The sequence below is a fragment of the Lutra lutra genome, chromosome 6, assembly GCF_902655055.1.
Source record: "Lutra lutra chromosome 6, mLutLut1.2, whole genome shotgun sequence".
In the NCBI taxonomy this organism is placed as follows: Eukaryota; Metazoa; Chordata; class Mammalia; order Carnivora; family Mustelidae; genus Lutra; species Lutra lutra.
The window spans coordinates 2,976,733-2,995,523 of record NC_062283.1 but is presented as its reverse complement, the minus strand read 5'-3'; the positions used below and the strand labels follow the sequence as shown (position 1 = coordinate 2,995,523).

The 18,791-nt window shown below is 42.2% G+C and overlaps 1 protein-coding gene across 1 annotated transcript; it reads right to left on the bottom strand.

The window, feature by feature from the left end:
* Positions 1 to 4,440: 4,440 nt before the first annotated feature.
* On the bottom strand, positions 4,441 to 18,759 carry LOC125102054 (histone H2B type 1-C/E/F/G/I). Its single transcript, XM_047732745.1, has 2 exons — positions 18,333 to 18,759; positions 4,441 to 4,673 (listed from the first exon to the last, which is right to left on the bottom strand). Exon 1 carries the CDS (start codon positions 18,720 to 18,722, stop codon positions 18,342 to 18,344), a length of 381 nt encoding a protein of 126 aa, XP_047588701.1. The 5' UTR covers positions 18,723 to 18,759; the 3' UTR covers positions 4,441 to 4,673; positions 18,333 to 18,341.
* Positions 18,760 to 18,791: the final 32 nt, after the last annotated feature.

Here is an 18,791-nt window from a genome sequence, read left to right as displayed (position 1 = left end):
TCAGTGAGATCAGCAGAATTTCACTTACCAGAATGTCTACCCAACATGCTTCTTAGATTTTCCTAGTATCTAGACCTACCTTTCAAAACTGTTAGCCTTTTTCATGTTTCTTCTTTTTTCAATAGCTATATTTGAACTTTGTTTCAAAGATAGCTTCATCTATCTTTAACAAACATTAGTTCACATTTGACTTCACCTCTTTTTCAACTGATCTCTTCATGTTTGAATCATTCTATTTTGATTGGTTGCTTGTTCTGCTATTAAAGAATTATTTTGTTTGCTTGTGAACAGTTCCATGGTTTGTAAAAGTTGTCTCTAAAATCATCAAGTATTAAATATCAAGTGCAGGTCTGATGTTGTTCCAGGGCTGAGGGACATAAAAATGACAGTTTTTAAATTAAGAAATAAGTATTACTTGGTCTTCAAACTAAAGAAATCACCACTTTCCTTATTTGGTAGGTAAGATTTAAATATATGCAATAACAATTATTTGGTGCTGAAATCAATGTGCAAAACAATAATCTGCCCAGGGTTTCAAGACAGAGAGATCTCTGTGAGAGAGGGTGGCAGGAAAGGAGTCCTCAGTTGAGTCAGATGGACCTGAATGACTCGTTCAGCTTGTTTCTGCCACTCCTTATGAAACAGCACACCTTCCGAAGGAGTTCTAGAAACGTCTCAGAGGAAAGAGGACCAAACTCACCAAAGGCTAAGTAGAAAGCGCTGGAAGCATCTGCCCTCCAAGGAACATGATTTGCATAATTAGAAACCCACCGGAGGGGGCGCCTGGGTGGCTCAGTGGGTTAAGCCGCTGCCTTCGGCTCAGGTCATGATCTCAGAGTCCTGGGATCGAGCCCCGCATCGGGCTCTCTGCTCAGCAGGGAGCCTGCTTCCTCTTCTCTCTCTGCCTGCCTCTCTGCCTGCTTGTGATCTCTCTGTCAAATAAATAAATAAAATCTTAAAAAAAAAAAGAAAAAGAAACCCACCGGAGGAGCCATTCAGGTAACTTATTTCTGTTCTTCCTGACATTCCCACCTGGCTTATTACCTATTTATATGTAAACAAAGACACTACTGGTATCATGCTGTTAATTTGTGACTCCCATGTATAATGCTAACAGCATAGACTTCTATCCAAAACCTTTCCATGGATGTTAATGAGCCAGTCTTTGAAAGTAAGGAGACACAAGCATTAAGACTTGGTGTGAATTTTCTGCTGCACTTTAATACAGAATATGGAGTCACTAGCAAAAAAGCAAGAAGTCTGTTTTTTTTTTTTTTTAAACTAAGTAGACTTAGATGGTCCATGCCTATTTCCCCTTGATCTTACCCTTTCTTCCAGTCTGGAGCAGAGATTCACCCTCCCAAGGAGATAAAGAGAACCATGAGGTGGAAAATTACATGGAGGGTGAAAATTGCACGATTGAGAGCGCAGGATGCTAGAAGAAACCTGTACACTTGGGCAGCCTCGGCTGCTCCCCACCGCCTGTGACAAAGCAGCCAAGCTCTCCTGCTAATTGGGAAGAGCAAATCTCTTTCTAGCTAACTGACTACATATGGATTTCTGTGAAATGCAGCCCAGTGCATTCCTGAGTCAGTGGATAATACCTTTCCATGAACATGCCAAGTTCATGGACCTGGGATTTTTGTCTACCAGGAACGCTCCTGAATCGTTCCACAAGAGTGCCTGGTGTGTGGGCGGGGCTTAGCTGTGCAGACCCACTGAATGGGAGGATAGACACATAGCCCATCTAATTTCCACCTGTAACTCCCATGTTTCCTTTATTTTAAGATTTCATTTATTTATTTGACAGAGAGAGATGACAAGTAGGCAGAGAGTCGCTCCCCGCTGAGCAGAGAGCCTGAGGCGGGGCTCAGATCCCAGGACCCTGAGATCATGACCTGAGCCGAAGGCAGAGGCTCAACCCACTGAGCCACCCAGGCGCCCCTCCTTTATTTTTATTTTTTAATAAACATTTTAGAGGATCCTGGGTGGCTCAGTCAGTTAAGAACCCGGCTTTGATTTTGGCTCTGATGATGATCTTAGGGTCATGAGGTCAAGCCCCCAATGGGGCTCCACACTCAGTGCAGAGTCAGCTTGAGACTCTCCCTCAATCTCCTGCTGCCCCTGCCCAACCCCCCATAAATAAATAAATCTTTAAAAAATATTTTAAAAAAATAAAGAAACATTTTCCATTATATATCTTTCCACTTATTTTACTTGTCTGACTAGGACCACTCTGAGAGCCTGCTCCACTGCACGTATCACCCTCAATCAATGCTGTAAGGATATCATTAGGCTTTATGTCACTTCCCGCTGGGAGGGCAAAAATGGTTTTGCACACGATTTGCATTTTAGTTTTGCAAGAAGTTCAACATTTTTCATGAGGGAGAAGTCAAAACCTATTTATTTAAGATTAAACATTCACCTTCTGGTGACAAGTCTTAGTCTAATACTGGTTGTGGGAACTCGTGGCCTCGGCCCTCCAAGGCTATTGTCCGTGTGTGCAGTGGAGGAGCTCTGGCCTTGGAATAAGGACACCTGGGTGAGCTTCCAAACCTTGCCTATTTCTGACTCTTGTGATTGGGGCCAAATAGCACTTTATTTCTCCTAGTCTTATTCACTTTCCTATTTTTATTTTGTTTTCTTGTTTGTTTGGTTTGTTTATTTTATTTTTTCAGTGTTCCAAGATTCATTGCTATTCACATTCCTTGTCTGTAAGTCACAGCAAAGACACTGTCTTAGTCTGCTCAGGCTAGCAGAAAAAATTACTATATGTGGGGTGGCTTAAACAATAGAAATTTATCTCCTCGTAGCTCTGGAGACTTGAAATCTGAGATCAGAGTGCCAGCACGGTCAAATTCTGGTGAGAGCTCTACATGGCTATCTTCTGGCTCTGACCTCGAATGCTCTTTCTGTGCTGCGTGCACACCGGAACTGTCTTTCCCTCTCGCTCTTCTTATAAGCCCAATGATCTAATTTGATTAGGACCTCACTTTTACAACTCCCTAAGTCTTAAATACCTCCTAAAGTCCATCTCCAGATAGAGTCACACTGGGAGTTAGGGCTTCAATGTATGAATTCTGGAGGGAGAGAATGCAATGCCCATTAGACACCTCTCTCATAGAGTCATTGGGAGGCTGGTAAGGAGCAGTGTTGGTATAAAAGTAGGTTTGGGGGCACCTGGGTGGCTCAGTGGGTTAAGCCGCTGCCTTCGGCTCAGGTCATGATCTCAGGGTCCTGGGATCGAGTCCCACATCGGGCTCTCTGCTCAGCAAGAAGCCTGCTTCCCTCTCTCTCTCTCTCTGCCTTCCTCTCCGTCTACTTGTGATCTCTCTCTGTCAAATAAATAAATAAAATCTTTAAAAAAAAAAAAAAAGTAGGTTTGGTTCCACACACAGCCAAATGCAGTTTATTATTCCAGCACTGTCCCAGGCAGAGGAATCCCTGCTAAATACTAGTTTTCAGTCTTAACCTAAGAGCCTACTTATTCTGCATATGGTGCCATTCTACGGAATGATTGTGACCATGGGCCACAGTTCATTTCTTATGGGATCATGGCTAATGAAAACATGGGGGAGAGGTCCCAAGAGGGAAATGACCTTTCAAAAAAAATTGACGGGGGCCTGTCAGGTTAACAATGCTTTAAGGCAATTCTCAGGGTAAATATGCATGCAGTAAAATAGGGATTTTCATAAAATGTTGGGATTATAAATGGGCATGTTCCTTCTGGACGGCAATTTGGCAATGTCTGTATCAGGAGCCTTACAAAATGCGGTGACCTAGTGATTTAGTATTTCTACTTCTAGAAGTCTATCTTAAAGAGATAATCACAGGGGTGCCCGGGTGGCTCAGTGGATTAAGCCTCTGCCTTCGGCTCAGGTCATGATCTCAGGGTGCTGGGATTGTGTCCTGCGTCGGGCTCTCTGCTCAGCAGGGAGCCTGCTTCCCTCTCTCTCTCTGCCTGCCTCTCTGTCTACTTATGATCTGTCTCTGTCAAATAAATAAATAAAAATCTTAAAAAAAAAAAGAGAGATAATCACATATTTAAACAAAGAGGTGTGATCTGTTAAATCTCAAATGCATAAAAATGAAACGCAGGGGGTGCCTGCCTGGTTTGGTTGCAGGGCCATGTGACTCTTGATCTCAGGGTCATGAGTTCAAGCCCCCACGCTGGATATAGAGATTACTTTAATAACTTCGAAAAAAAAATGTTTTTAAATGGATCTCAATCTAAATAGCTAATAGCAGAGGACTGTTTATATAAGTAATGATACAGCCACTAAATACTGTTTCTAAGCATACCACCTAGAAAACTATATATGTGGATCTATGGCATGATACCTAAACATGCTTCGTATATGCATTATACGTGTATCCTATGTATCCACATTCATCTATACATATCGGTCATATACATATTAAAAAGAATACTAAGAGTTATTTTAATTCTCTTCTTTATATATTTCTCTTTTTACAAAATTCTACAATAAACATTTAATATTTTTATACTCAGAAAATAATATTTTAGCCAGGTTCTTACAGATCCTTCTGTGATTGTTAAAAATCTTTCCATTAATCTTCTTATAGCATCACTTGTTGTTTTACGAGTGAGATGGAACGGTGTCTAGCCGTGGCCGGTGGTGGTACAGATGTCTAAAACCCATCTGCTCCTCCTGTGAAGAGAGAGAGATTGATCAATTCATTTCTATAATTCATCTTGAACTCTGAGAACAACAGCAATAATGAGGATGGTTAATTTCACTGGGAGCTTGTTCTGCTCCCAGTGGTGTTCTAAGCACTTCATAGATACCAACACACTTGATCTTGCGGCAACCTTATGAGATACCTCTGGTCCTTCTCTCTGCTGTGTAGATGAGAAAATGAAGGTTGAGTTTCCCCGGTGACACAGTGGTTGGATGGTGAATCTCCGTAGTAAGTTCGCACCCTCTAGCGCTGGAGTCTATGTATACTCTTAAACAAAGGATGAATATGGTCCAGCCAGTGTCCTTTACATTTAAGTTTTTTTTTTTTTAAGATTTTATTTATTTATTTGACAGAGAGAGATCACAAGTAGACAGAGAGGCAGGCAGAGAGAGAGAGAGAGAGAGAGGGAAGCAGGCTCCCCGCTGAGCAGAGAGCCCGATGTGGGCCTCGATCCCAGGACCCTGAGATCATGACCTGAGCCGAAGGCAGCGGCTTAACCCACTGAGCCACCCAGGCGCCCAAGTTTTTTTTTTTTTTTTTTTTTTTTAAGATTTTATTTATTTACTTGAGAGACAGAGAGAGAGAGTGTGCGCGCACAGCAGGGAGAGAGGGAGAGAGAAGGACAAGCAGAGTCCCCATTGGGCCGGGAACCCCACTTGGGAACTCAAATCCAAGACCCTGGGATCATGACATGAGTTGAAGGTAGACGCTTAACCGACTGAGCCACCCAGACACCCCTGAGCTAAGTCTTGAAGGGCAAGTAGGATGTCAGGTTAGAGCTCTTCACAAAGGAGATGCAGTGACAAAGGCCAGGCCGTGGACACTGTCTAAGGTGGGGTGCTTGGGGTGGGCCACAGCTCTAACTGCCTGTGAGGAGCAGGGAAATTCCTTATATAACCACAGTTAGAGTTCAAGCTTGTTATTCCCACATGGAGCAGCTGAAACTGTGCCCAGAAGCCACCCTTCTCCCAGCTGCTCATCCCTTTGGGTGGCTAACAGATGAGGTCATCCCCCATGAGCTTTTTTTTTTTTTTTTAAAGATTTTATTTATTTATTTGACAGACAGAGATCACATGTAGGCAGAGAGGCAGGCAGAGAGAGAGAGAGAGAGGAGGAAGCAGGCTCTCCACTGAGCAGAGAGCCCAATGTGGGGCTCGATCCCAGGACCGTGAGATCATGACCTGAGCCGAAGGCAGAGGCTTTAACCCACTGAGCCACCCAGGTGCCCCCCCCCCATGAGCTTTTAAATAAGTCAGATGAAACATATCTGATGGAAATGTACACAAATAAAGGCTTAGTCTACTTCTGGGGTGTTCTGAAATGCACTTTTCCTCCTCCTCTTGTCAAGTAAGCAAAGGCAAACCTGATTTTATCCCCTGCAGGTGTCCAAATCCCATACAGGAAAAGGTACGGAGGGTTTGCTTATTAGGGAATTCTCTTTTGTATGTCTGGACTGATGTGTTCCTTGGGCAGGGAGATACGGGTTCCTGTGGCAAGTGTTTGCATGCCTGGCTAATCTCAGGACCCATGATTATAACCCATGCTTGACACAGCTAACACCCCAGTGATCATTTCGCTTCCCAAAGACAAAGATTTGTGCATCCTGCTTTGTTTGTACTTCTAGAAGAGCAATTGCCATCATATTCAGGTAGGTTCAAAGCAGAGCCTGCTGGTGGGGGGGGCGGGAGAAAGCGGTCCTCTCCCTTTAGCTGGCGAGGGGCAGTCTCCCCGACAAACGACGACTCAAGACGTGACCCCTGATGTTCCCATAGGGAGTTTAGCAGACTCACTGTCGCTTCAGATGTAGTGTTCTTAACAATGACGCGTGCCACGGGTTGTCTTAAACCCTGTGGAAAAGGCCCCCAATTTAAAGCCTATGCTAGAGGAAACCACGGCTCTCCCTTTGGGGGCTCACGCTCACACATGACCTCACAAGTTCACGCTCGAATGAAGACACTGATGAGGTAGCAGAGAACGAGTGACAGGTACTGGGAATACTCCGCAGGTGCAGAAGGCCATTGGTTTCCCCGAGTTCCTTCATTCCAGGCTCATCTTCAAGGGCTTCAGCCCTCTCCGCTTTCCGGCTAACACATTAACGTTCGGGAATTCACTGAGTTAATAGAGTACATTTAGGATGTTCCTGGCACACACTTCGTGCCACCCCAGTGTTAGCAACTATTGTGATAAGTGTTTTAATTCATGAAAATATAAATATTACATTTGCTGCCGCCCCTGACCTGCCTTTCCCTGATGTACTAGGTGACTCCCCAGAGTGTTTCTTCCTTTCTTGCATCCTATATAATTACGTATGATAACTACCCTTTGTGATCTGTCTTCTGCAGCCGAGATGAAAGGTCCAAGATGGCAGTGAGTTGTCCCTTTTCAAGGGGACAGTTGCTGAAGGTGGAGCAACAGAGCCAGGGATAGTCCTTCAGGGCTGGAACAGAAAAGGAAGACTTCCCCTTCATATGCCACCCCAAGACTCTGTCCTCAACCTTTCTGTGCCGGACATTGTCATTGGCTGGTGAAAAGCCATTGTGGGGCTTGAAGGGACAGAAGGGACAGAGGAAGTGGGCGGCGGTGGAAGAGAGCGGGGGGGGGGGGGGGGGGGGGAAGGGAAGTGGATCTTGGGGCTCGCGAGAGCTTCCTTGCGCTACCTCCATCAGCTCATCTGTCCGCTGGCCGGATGTGGAGTCTCCAGCAGAGATCTCTAAGACCCGAGGGTCTGTAAGGCACAAGCTGGAAAGAGTCGTCCCTGAAAGACACGGAGCCACGCCCCATCCCCTTGTGGCGGCGCATCATATGACATTTTGCAACAGATTGAGGACCTTCTGTCTTGTCTCACCACTAAGTTTTGGGCATCTGCTCCATAGAAGAGAAAGTACCACAGACCTTGCTTTGACCTGAGGCTTGTCTAGTGAAACAGACTCAACACTGCCCTTCACAGTAGCACCTTGATCCTAGATCCGGTCTCCTAGGCAATGATTAGCAACTGTCAGAGCTCCCACCCCACACATGGGCTCCGCTCGCACTGGGGCCGCCTGCTCAGAATTTCATTCCCGGGCTCATCATCGTGGTCCTTCCTCGTCCTCACCACTTTAATCCTGGTTCTTTTGCTTTGGGTTTTTTTTTCCACAACACTTGCCTTCCCACAGACCAGATATTTTCATTATTCATTGTTTTCCAGTCTCACCTCCTAGAGTCCTAGTTCCCTGAAGGAAGGGATTGTGACTTTGTTCAATGATATATGCACGCGTGAACTTGGCACATAGCAGGCATTCAAAACAATTATTGAATGAATTGACTCATTCAATCATTTATGCGTACTGACTATGTGCCAGGCCCAGTCACAGCCCCTGGGGATACCGTGTGACCAAACCAGAGCCCAGAACCTATCGGACATGTAGTAAGAATTAATTGCAAACGGAGCAAGACGCACACTGAACGATTGGGAGGGTTGGTCCGAGGGGAGGCGAGGGGCAGGAGGATGTCTGTAGGATGATGAGGAGAAGTTTGCAAGGCAGGAAGGAGAGGGAAAGAATCAAAAGATGGAGATCCAGCATATGTGTGGGGTGGGGAACCAGAAAGCAGGATGTGTGCAAATCTGCTGTGATCCAGATCATAAAAAAACAGGGGGAGAAGGATGTCCCAGACACTGGGTAGGGACAGCACCTGCCAAAGTGTGTTTCATGGATTTGGAGAATCCTGAAGGCAAGATAAGTAGCTCCTTCAACCCCATTCCAGACCCACCATGATGTCCTAGTTCACACGCTAGCAAGACAGAGGACCCATCACCCCTTCCCCTCATTTCCAGTTTATTAAAATTTCTGATCATTTTAGGGCAGTGAAAAAAACAGTGTGCTATTATAACGATGGGTAGCTGTCATCATACATGTGTCCAAACCCAGAGAATGTACGACACCAAGAGTGAACTGCAATGGCAAACTATGATATTTGCGTGATTGCGATGGGATGGGTCTTTGTAGGTTCATCCTTGGGTGAAACAGAAGTACCATTCTAGTGAGTGGTGTTGCTAATGTGGGAGGCTCTGCGTGTGTGGGGATGAGGGTACATGGGAAGTCTGTACCTCCCTCTCAATTTTGTTGTACACCATGTATAATTTAGACTGTAGGGGAAAAAATGCCCAATTCACTCAGGCGTATTTATGTCTAGAACTGACTTGGCCAAATTCTGTCTCTGACCCTTAGAGCGGGGCTGGATCCCGTGACTCATGAGATCACAGCCTGAGCCAAAACCAAGCGTCGGTTGCTTAACCAACTGAGCCACCCAGGCGCCCCAGTCAGCATTCTTTTTATATCAAATCACTTGTGAAATTCCCATGACTTAAGGAAAACAGGTTTTTAACCAAGATCTTCAGTCATCCGCTGCCCTTGGGGCTAAAGGTCAAAGGAAGGTTATAAATGAAACTTGGCAAATATCAGCAGACCCTGAGAACCTACCACGTACACGTTACTCTACAAAGTGCTTTCTATGCATCAAAGATCTCCGATCTTCACCAACGTCTAGAAGGTACGTGTTATTACCATCGTCCTCAGGACACAAATGAGGACATTGAAGCACACAGAGAGGAAATGTGGGTCAAACTTGGAGGTCCCATCTCTAGAGACCACAATTTTTTCCTCAGGGAGTCATCTCACTGGCATGATACTGTTTCTGGGACAAGTATTTTGTATTCATGGTTTCATTTAATCCTCACCCCATTTTCATGGGTGAGTAATTACAACCACCTTACAGGCTCAGAGTGGTGGGTTTGTTAAACAGTAACTCAAAGACATTTAGCTAATTATTAGCACACTGTTTTCTTATGTGCAGGTATGCCAAGCAATAGGAAAATTTCATCCAACAAAGTCCAAAAAAGGTGATTATCTAACAGAGGGGAGAAAAAGCCTACAGAATAAGAACGAGATGTCATGTTTGTGCATTATTTTTAGTATAGACAATCTATTCTAATGTAGACTAACGAGCCCTTTAAAGAAAACAATTAGTGATTCTTTAGAAACTCTCCAGTTCCTAAACTCTGGGAACATGTGACAGGCTGTCTCTGCGTAATACATTCTTCCAACCCTCAATCAGCATGTCCATCCTGGGTTGGCCATATCTTCACCCCTTCCATCATTGGACTTTCTCAACTCCCCCACATGGGTCAAAAATGTTGTTAGGGCAATCACAAATATAATAAGAAGAATCTGAAGTCCATATAGTCTCCAAGTACTTATTTGACATGTCTTATGTAGAAGAATAGTTTTCAAATATCATTTTGATGTATTTTAGTTAAACAAGTATCATTTTTCCTAATCATTGTTTCAATTGTAATTTGAGCCATGGTCAGAAATAAACCATGTAGCACCTCTTCTTGTTTAGGGAATTTTAGTCAAGGTATAGAGGTCGAGGCTCTGAAGAATTTATTTTATTTTATTTTACTACATTTTATTTAATTTCATCTCATTTAATACTAGGGAAGACGAAATCCAAACTCTAATCATTGGAAAGACTGATAATGGAGAAAAAGACAAAACGGCAACACAGGAGGAAAAAGAAGGAATGGTGGTCTACTCTAGTTCTCGTCTTGATCCGTAGAGCCTTAGGAGAAAGATTCCTACTTCCAGAATTCTGGAGAACTTTCAATGAGTCTCAAGATTGTGTTTCCAAAGAGAATGTATATCCAAGTGGTGAGATTCTAAATGTGTTTGCAGTGAGAAGCAAATATCCATCTGTCCTGGAGTGTAAAAGCAATATTTTTAGTTAAAAGGACTAGAAATGGCCCTTTATATCATTGTTATGAAGTTGACTTTTCTTTTTTCTTTTCTTTTTTAGAAAGGCAGACTGCCACATACAGGGCCTCATTTGGATATGTCTGGAGTCTTGGAAGCTTGACTACCCTACGTTCTCCTACAAATGGACCTTGAGAGCTTGTTTGGAGGTTCCAAGAGGAAGCACAACTACTCCTATACCCTTGACCAGAGAATGGTCCTCCTCTATCCAGGAATCATTCTCCTTCATGGAGCACACAGCTTCCAGGAGGGACGCACATGGAACAGTGAGGGAGGAAGGGGACACCAGCCAACCAGCCAGATCAGCCAGGTCAACCCTGGTGATCAGTGCAGTGACAGATGTCACAATCCGATCACCCTCACATCCTGTAGCTGACACTTCTTTAAGTCTTTAATCATATAATTTATAGAAGTGTGTCTGGTGACATCTTTTCTCCAAATGTAGCTTCTATTTGTTCAATTATGCTAGTGTGGGGAACAGTTATTGATAATATCTGACAATATCAGAAGGCCCTAAAGCAAAACATGTCAAAAACCAAGTCCCATGGATCTTTTGGTACAATTTCAAATGAGGAGAAGTTACGAGAATCTTTAGGTAGGGCCACATTATCATGATTATTAGGATAAGGAGTAAAATACGGGCACTGTAAATTTAAGTTATTTTGGGCAAATTTTAAAGTGTCTTGTATTATCCTCTTAACAGGTAGCAGATGATACAGACTGACGTGATCTGTCCAATAAGAATACTTTTGTACAGGGCGCCTGGGTGGCTCAGTGGGTTAAGCTGCTGCCCTTGGCTCAGGTCATGATCCTGGGATCCTGGGATCGAGTCCCGCATCGGGCTCTCTGCTCAGCGGGGAGCCTGCTTCCCTCTCTCTCTCTCTCTGCCTGCCTCCCCATCTACTTGTGATCTCTCTCTGTCAAATAAATAAATAAAATCTTAAAAAAAAAAAAGAATACTTTTGTACAGATTTTTGAAAGTATTTTACCTATGATCTCAGTTCTATCATTTACAAGTAGTAAAGGTATTACCAGGTGGGGAAAAAAAAAAACCCTGTTTTAACAATAACATGAAATTGATTTGTTCACATGGTTCTTGAGGTAGGTTTGAAGCCCTGCTTCAGCTTTATAGTTTTGAAATTTATATTAATTACAGATAACACAAGGGTCAATCACTTGTCCAGTCTTTGGGCTAATCAATGTATTTGTAAAATTTGAACTGGTTGGTGTTAATCACTGGAGTTATTTTTATTTACATGATTATAAAGTCTGGAGATGGCTAAGCCACAGAAGATTTGTGTGAGAGATTTGTGATAGTCAATTTTTATCGAAGGGCTGGTTATACTTGATTTTATTTTTAGAAATCAGACTAGACGATTGGTATAGTGCTGAGGGTGAGGAATCCTTGAAAGGCTCTTTTTTGCATTGCAATTTGGGTATTTTCTTTAGCATTAGGTTTAATTTTAACTACTCAGTTTTTCTTTGGTTGCTCCTTTTCCTCTCATGAGTAATTACCCACCCCCAGCTCCCGCCCCAATATTGACCGAGCCGTCTGCACAAGTTAGAAATCCTGTTTGTTTTCATACAAGTGAAAGCAAATGAACCACCGCCAGACATATCTATTTTAAGTAAATATGTCAACTCTTGAGCTATGAGTGAAGTAACATTCTCAGATCTGACCTGTAGACGGAGTTATTGGTTATAGAGAATAAAGTGAAAACATAACAGTAAAATCTACTTGGATTATTCTTCAGGGACAATTAATTACCAAATAATATGGCAAGGTTTTAATTAGGTGGAATGTCAGACAAACTGGCTAAAACAAGCTTAGTGTGAGAAGAGTTGTTAAAAAGTTATGGGATTTAATTTGCAACATGGTGGATGGAACTAGAGGGTTTTATGCTGAGCGAAACAAGTCAATCAGAGAAAGACAATTATCATACGATTTCACTCATATGTGGAATTTAAGAAACAAAACAGAGGATCAAAGGGGAAGAGAGGAAAAAAATGAAACAAGACGAAACCAGAGAGGGAGCTAAGCCACAAGAGACTCTTAATCACAGGAAACTAACTGAGGGTTGCTGGAGGGGAAGAGGGTGTGGGGAGGGGGTAACTGGGTGATGGACATTAGGGAGGGCACGTGATGGATTGAGTACTAGGTGTATGTAAGGCTGATGAATCACTGACCTCTCCCTCTGAAACCAATAATACATTATACGTTAATTAATTGAATTTAAAATTTTTTTTAAGTTATGGGATTTACTCTTATCAGAAGGAAGTTGAAAAGCTGGATTTAGATTGGAACTTTTAAGAATTACATAAAAAGCAGACTGTACTGTGATTTGACAATCAATATTTGAAAAATATTGAAATATTGAAATATTGAAATACGAAATACACCTGATAAATTTATCATCCCTCCTTTCCTTAGATTGTGGGAATAAATTATTGGCTCACCATGGCTATCAAGGAAGGCCCAGGGATATTTTTTGGTGTAAAAGATGTCTTAACAATTTCACTATTTTGTACTTAGACCTGAATCTAGGATACGTTAAAAAAAATTTGTCAGAGAAAGCTGGTTATTACATTAATATGTAAACATAAATCATAGCTATATAAAAACAAGAAAATGATTGCAGTCATATTTTAGAGTGAAATGTAAAACACAGCATAAAGTGATCACAGCAAATTCTTTGAGGTGAGGTCAAGCACTTGTTAGAAATGATTTCAAGCTTGGCAAAGGCACAAAAATATATCGAAAGTTCCATATGAATCCTGAATTTTTCTCTTCCTTAGACTGTTTTTTGTTTGTTTTTTAACCAATCCTAGTAAGCCATTCTGTGCTTGCGTTTAGATATACGCAAACCAACCACAGATAAACAAAATGATAAATCATAGAATGATACATTCAAAGCCTATGACTTTACTTGTAAAGAATATTTCATCAGCATCAAGAAAATAACACATATTAAACTGAATTTACATTAACAAACTATAACAACTTCCTAATAAATGAAGAGACTAAACGTAGCCACTGTCTTGTATGCATATCTGTGTTTCTCTGAAGCTATAATAATTAACAGGATCAGAACTGTATGTGTTAACAACAGCCCTTAAAAGAAGCAGGCGATTTGTTCCCTCATTGGCCTGAGGAAACTGGGAGCAATACCAGTCTGCTAGGGCCTCTGGGCCAAGCACACTCATTACATTTGCTTCCACAGATTTAAAGTGGCAAAACCAAACCTATCTAATTCCGTTCTCCTAAGACATCTATATGTTCTCTAACTTGTTTATCTAGCATCATTCTAAACTGTGTAAAAATATGAGCCTTGCACAGGTCAGTTTTTAGGGATGCATATTTTGCACCCTCTGATTTAGAAATTGTCTAGGTATCCGAAGATTGGGCATTAATGTACTCAATTGAATAGTCATCAAAATTCTCAGGGTTATCTATAGATTATGAATTCACCATTTAAGCTGACGCACTGAGTTTTTGTGATTGGATGCAATGTTATAAACATCACCTGTTTTAAAAATGATATGATCTGGGGCACCTGGGTGGCTCAGTGGGTTAAGCCTCTGCCTTCAGCTCAGGTCATGACCTCAGGGTCCTGGGACAGAGCCCCGCATCTGGCTCTCTGCTCAGTGGGGAGCCTGCCTCCCCCCCTCTCTCTGCTTGCTTCTCTGCTTACTTGTGACCTCTCTCTGTTTGAAATAAATTTTAAAAACCTTAAAAAAAAAAAAAAAACTACATATGGGGTGCCTGGGTGGCCCAGTGGGTTAAGCCTCTGCCTTCGGCTCAGGTCATGATCTCGGTGTCCTGGGATCGAGCCCACAGGGAGCCTGCTTCCCTCTCTCTTTCTCTGCCTGCCTCTCTGCCTACTTGCAGTCTCTGTCTGTCCAATAAATAAATAAAATCTTTAAAAAAAAAAACTACATATCATGAACTAAAAAATTTAAGTTGTTCAAAAATAATAGAGACATTCTCTTTTGTTTCTAAGCCTATAACCTGTTAACTAAAACCACTAATTAAATTCACAGTTAAACTTTCCTGTTTTCTCTGAGTTACAATTTAAAGAGGAAACACATTTAAAGCATCAAGTGAAGTTTTATTTTGATTTGAGGTTCTATTTCTTTTCTTTTAGTTTTTATTTAAATTCCAGTTAATTAACATACATGTTATATTAGTTTCAGGTATGTAATATAGTGACTCAACACTTCCCTACATCACCGAGTGCTCATCACAGCCCATGCCCTCCTTAATCCCCATCACCTATTTAACCTAGTCCCCTGCCTACCTCCCCTCTGGTAACCATCTGCTTGTTCTCTAGAGTTAAGAGGTTTTCCTCTCTGTTTTTCACCTATGATTCTTTGTTTTGTTTCTTAAATTTCACATATGGGTGAAATCTTGTGATAATTGTCTTTCCCTGACTGACCTATATCGCTTAGCTTGATACTCTCTAGCCCCTGGTTTCTTTTGCTTTAAGTTGTGTTTTTTAGTCTTTATATAAGCCATTTAAAATTTAAGTTTGCCTTATAAGTTATTAATTTCCTGATGAGGTAGAGTGGACAACTTGCTCAAAATTGTTTGTATTCATAAAACAAAATATTCTCAATCATTGTGCAAGTTAGAGGAGCTAATTGTGAAACCGGAATAAAATCTAAAGGAGGTAAAACTGATGTGGGAAACAAAGGCAGAAGAAAAATGATTAAATTGCTTTACTTTCTACAGCCCATTGACAGGTCCTTAAAGCAGGCAGAGTGACATTTATCTAGGGACTCAGCTGCCTCAATGTTGACACTTTGCTAAGGGCAAAAGGCTATCCTAGCTGGACACCCAGGACCCTGTAAGCTTATGTTAACATGTGAAAATTCTTTTGGAAACTTCCTTTATATCTACTCCCCAATGTACATGTTGGCAATCATCCCCCGAGCTGATGGCCCACTGATATACTTCTGAAGGGTCTCATGACTCAGGTCCTATTAGACACTAATAAATGACCTTTTCCTAGCAATAGCGAGCCTCTTTGAGGTCCTGGAAAACTTGCTTCCAAAATTCCTTAGAGACTTACGCTACTCCTAACCCCCTCCCAACTTGAAAGTATATAATGAACCACTCCTCATGACCACATTGCTGCTCTTTCTGCCCATGGGTCCTGTCCCTGTGCTTTAATAAAATCCCCTTTTTGCACCAAAGATGTTTTAAGAATTATCTCTTGGCTGTCAGCTTCGAACCATAACATCTTTCCTACAACAAAACCAGGACCACAGATTTGTTGATCAGTTAAGAGGAAAAAAAAAAGAAGAAGAAGAAGAATTAAGAAAGAATGTAACTGGGCTCCCAGGTAGCTCAGTTGGTTAAGTGTCTGCCTTCAGCTTGGGTCATAATCCCAGGATCCTGGGATCGAGTTCTACATGGTGCTTCTTGTGCTTCTTGCTCAGCGGGCCATCTGCTTCTCCCTCTGCCCTCCCTCCTGCTCATGCTCTCTCTTTCACGATCTCTCTCTCAAATAAAGAAATGAAAATCTTTAAAAGGAAAAAAAAAGAAACAAATGTAATTAAGACCAGAGATCTCTCAGCAAACACCATTGTTGAGAATCTAAGTAAATTCTCTGATACCCTTCTAAGTTTTGTAGGAAATTCTACTTACTTTCCAGTGCCCTAGCTCTTATAACAAACACATTAAGATTTAGTAACTATTAATGTCTGTTTTATAAGAGTACTGAAAGCCTTCTCTTTTTATCTGACTCAGTAATCTGATTTATAATACCATGTTTCTTCTCTCTTCTCTCTAATCTTACTTAGAAAACCTGAAGGGACAATTGCTTGGAATTATTGGATCATTCACTTTAGAGGCTTCTGCAGAGCAAGGGACAGGCTTCTGCAACTGGGAATTTGGTTAACTGGTCTTTCTTGTCATTAGTCTCCTGTAAGGCCTAACCACTCAAAGTCAAAGTTATTACAGTTTGTCCTTTTTTACTTGTATTATCTTTGAGGCAGCAATCCTGTTTTTGCAGATGCTGACAACTATTTGGATACATAATGTGTAAACACAAGAAAAGACCTCTTTGAAAGGAGGAAAGAGACTCATCTTTAATTTCGGGAATCCACAGCACGCAAACACAAAACACCAAACCCAACGGATCACATTAAAGGCCAGAAAGAAAAATACCAACTTCCGGTTTATATGCTTTGAAACGCCAGAGAATATCAGAATCCCCAGACAAACACAAACAACCCAGAAAAGATTAACAAGTGCCCTAGAGTTCAGACTGCCTGTCCTCTGCCACCAATAATCATTTCATGATCTGACATAAAACCACTAATGTGTAACCGATCGACAGAGTGCACTCAGAATAAAAGCCAAAATAAGAAACAAATTTAGGCAAGAACACATTTTAGCACGCAGGAGCGGAAGGCAGATAAGCATAAAACTCACACTGCCCAGGGCTGGACAAGAAACTTCTCCAGGTCTCACATTTCTATTGATTCCTTGGCAGGACTTAGGTAAACAATGTCTTGGTGAAACTTTAGAAATAAATGATCAAGTTGTTAATGATTAGCCTGCCCTTCACTTGTATAGAAAGGGGAACAAGCTACAGGATTACTCCATCCAACACAGGCAAATCAGAATTTATATGAGACAAAGGGAAGAAGGAAAACAAAAATAAAAACAAAAACAAACCAAAGACCTTGTAATCAGCCTGGGTAATAGTGAACCTGCACATTTTTGGGGTAGCTGGTAGTTGGCAGTCTGAATTGGACCATCAGTCCTTGAGCGGGTTCACTAGACACATGAAATTTAAAAAAAAAAAAAATCCAATTTCAGTTGTTGAAGGACTCTGGAAGACTTAGTTTGGCTGAGGAGCTAGTGTGACTAACATCTGGAACTGTCCTGTTTTTGCACTTCTACCTTAACTATGTCAAAACGCTTCCAAGTTAGGCAACCAGAGCTGTGCTCCAATGCAAGCTGGTCTAAGGCCAGGCAGGCCTTTAATATTCTTCCCAAATGTTAATTAAAACCGCAGGTATAAGATCTTGAGGCCCTTATGTTAAGTAACTTGGTAATCTATATCATGTTTCATCTAAAATTGTACAAGTCTGTGTTCTTTTGTAACAGAATTTATTCCCTGTGTTTTCCCATGTTTTTAATGGAAAAAAGCAAACTTCACCGCTAAGTACTGATATGTGTTCCAGAACCTGGATAAGACAAATGGAGAAGAAGGCTTCTTTCACCTAAAAATCTTTGCCTGGAGCGAAGCTCATGAGTAAAGGGATTAAACTGTAACTTCCCAGGCTGCGCTATTTGCTAAATTAAAGTTCTCTAGTGAGAGATTTTGAGTATGCCAAGTTCAAAAGCGTCTTTCCTATCCACTCAACCTCGGATCTCCGCCGCTAGTACTTACCTACCTTTAGTTCAGCCGCCCTTGGAAACAAGCACGTTAGCCAGCAACTTTGAGCAGAGGTCTAATAAAGCCATGGGTCGATCCTGACTGTTTAACATAAGCCACCTTTAAAGATCATAAATTTCTGTGCTCAAATGAATCAGACCGATTATGGTAGAATTTGAGAATGGAGACTCAGAACAGCATAGGTTTTCACTAAGATGGCCCCCGAGAGCATGGGATAATAGGATATTAACTTCCGCTTCGTATTGTTTTAACACCCTTAAGAGAGACTAGTAATTCCTTCTCGGGCAATGATTTTCTAATTAAGGTAGAATACTTTGTCCCAAGCCAATCATGCACAATTCTGTGTTGGATTACAGCGCTCTTAGTGGAAATGTGGGTGGCTCTGAAAAGAGCCTTTGGGGTTGGATGACGACAGGACGCTTACTTGGGAAGTTCACTTGGAGCTGGTGTACTTGGTGACGGCCTTGGTGCCCTCGGACACGGCGTGCTTGGCCAGCTCCCCGGGCAGCAGCAGGCGCACGGCCGTCTGGATCTCCCTGGACGTGATGGTCGAGCGCTTGTTGTAGTGCGCCAGGCGGGACGCCTCGCCCGCGATGCGCTCGAAGATGTCGTTGACGAACGAGTTCATGATGCCCATGGCCTTGGACGAGATGCCCGTGTCGGGGTGCACCTGCTTCAGCACCTTGTACACGTACACCGAGTAGCTCTCCTTGCGGCTGCGTTTGCGCTTCTTGCCGTCCTTCTTCTGCGCCTTGGTCACCGCCTTCTTGGAGCCCTTCTTCGGGGCCGGAGCGGACTTGGCTGGTTCAGGCATTTTAAAACGTCAGAACGCCCGAAGTGAAGTGAAAGTAGGAAGCGAATCTGTGCTACTTATAGGGCTTTT

What these genes read in the sequence shown, in the direction of transcription:
- LOC125102054 (XM_047732745.1), bottom strand. Translation starts at nt 18,722, where the DNA reads ATGCCTGAACCAGCCAAGTCCGCTCCGGCCCCGAAGAAGGGCTCCAAG.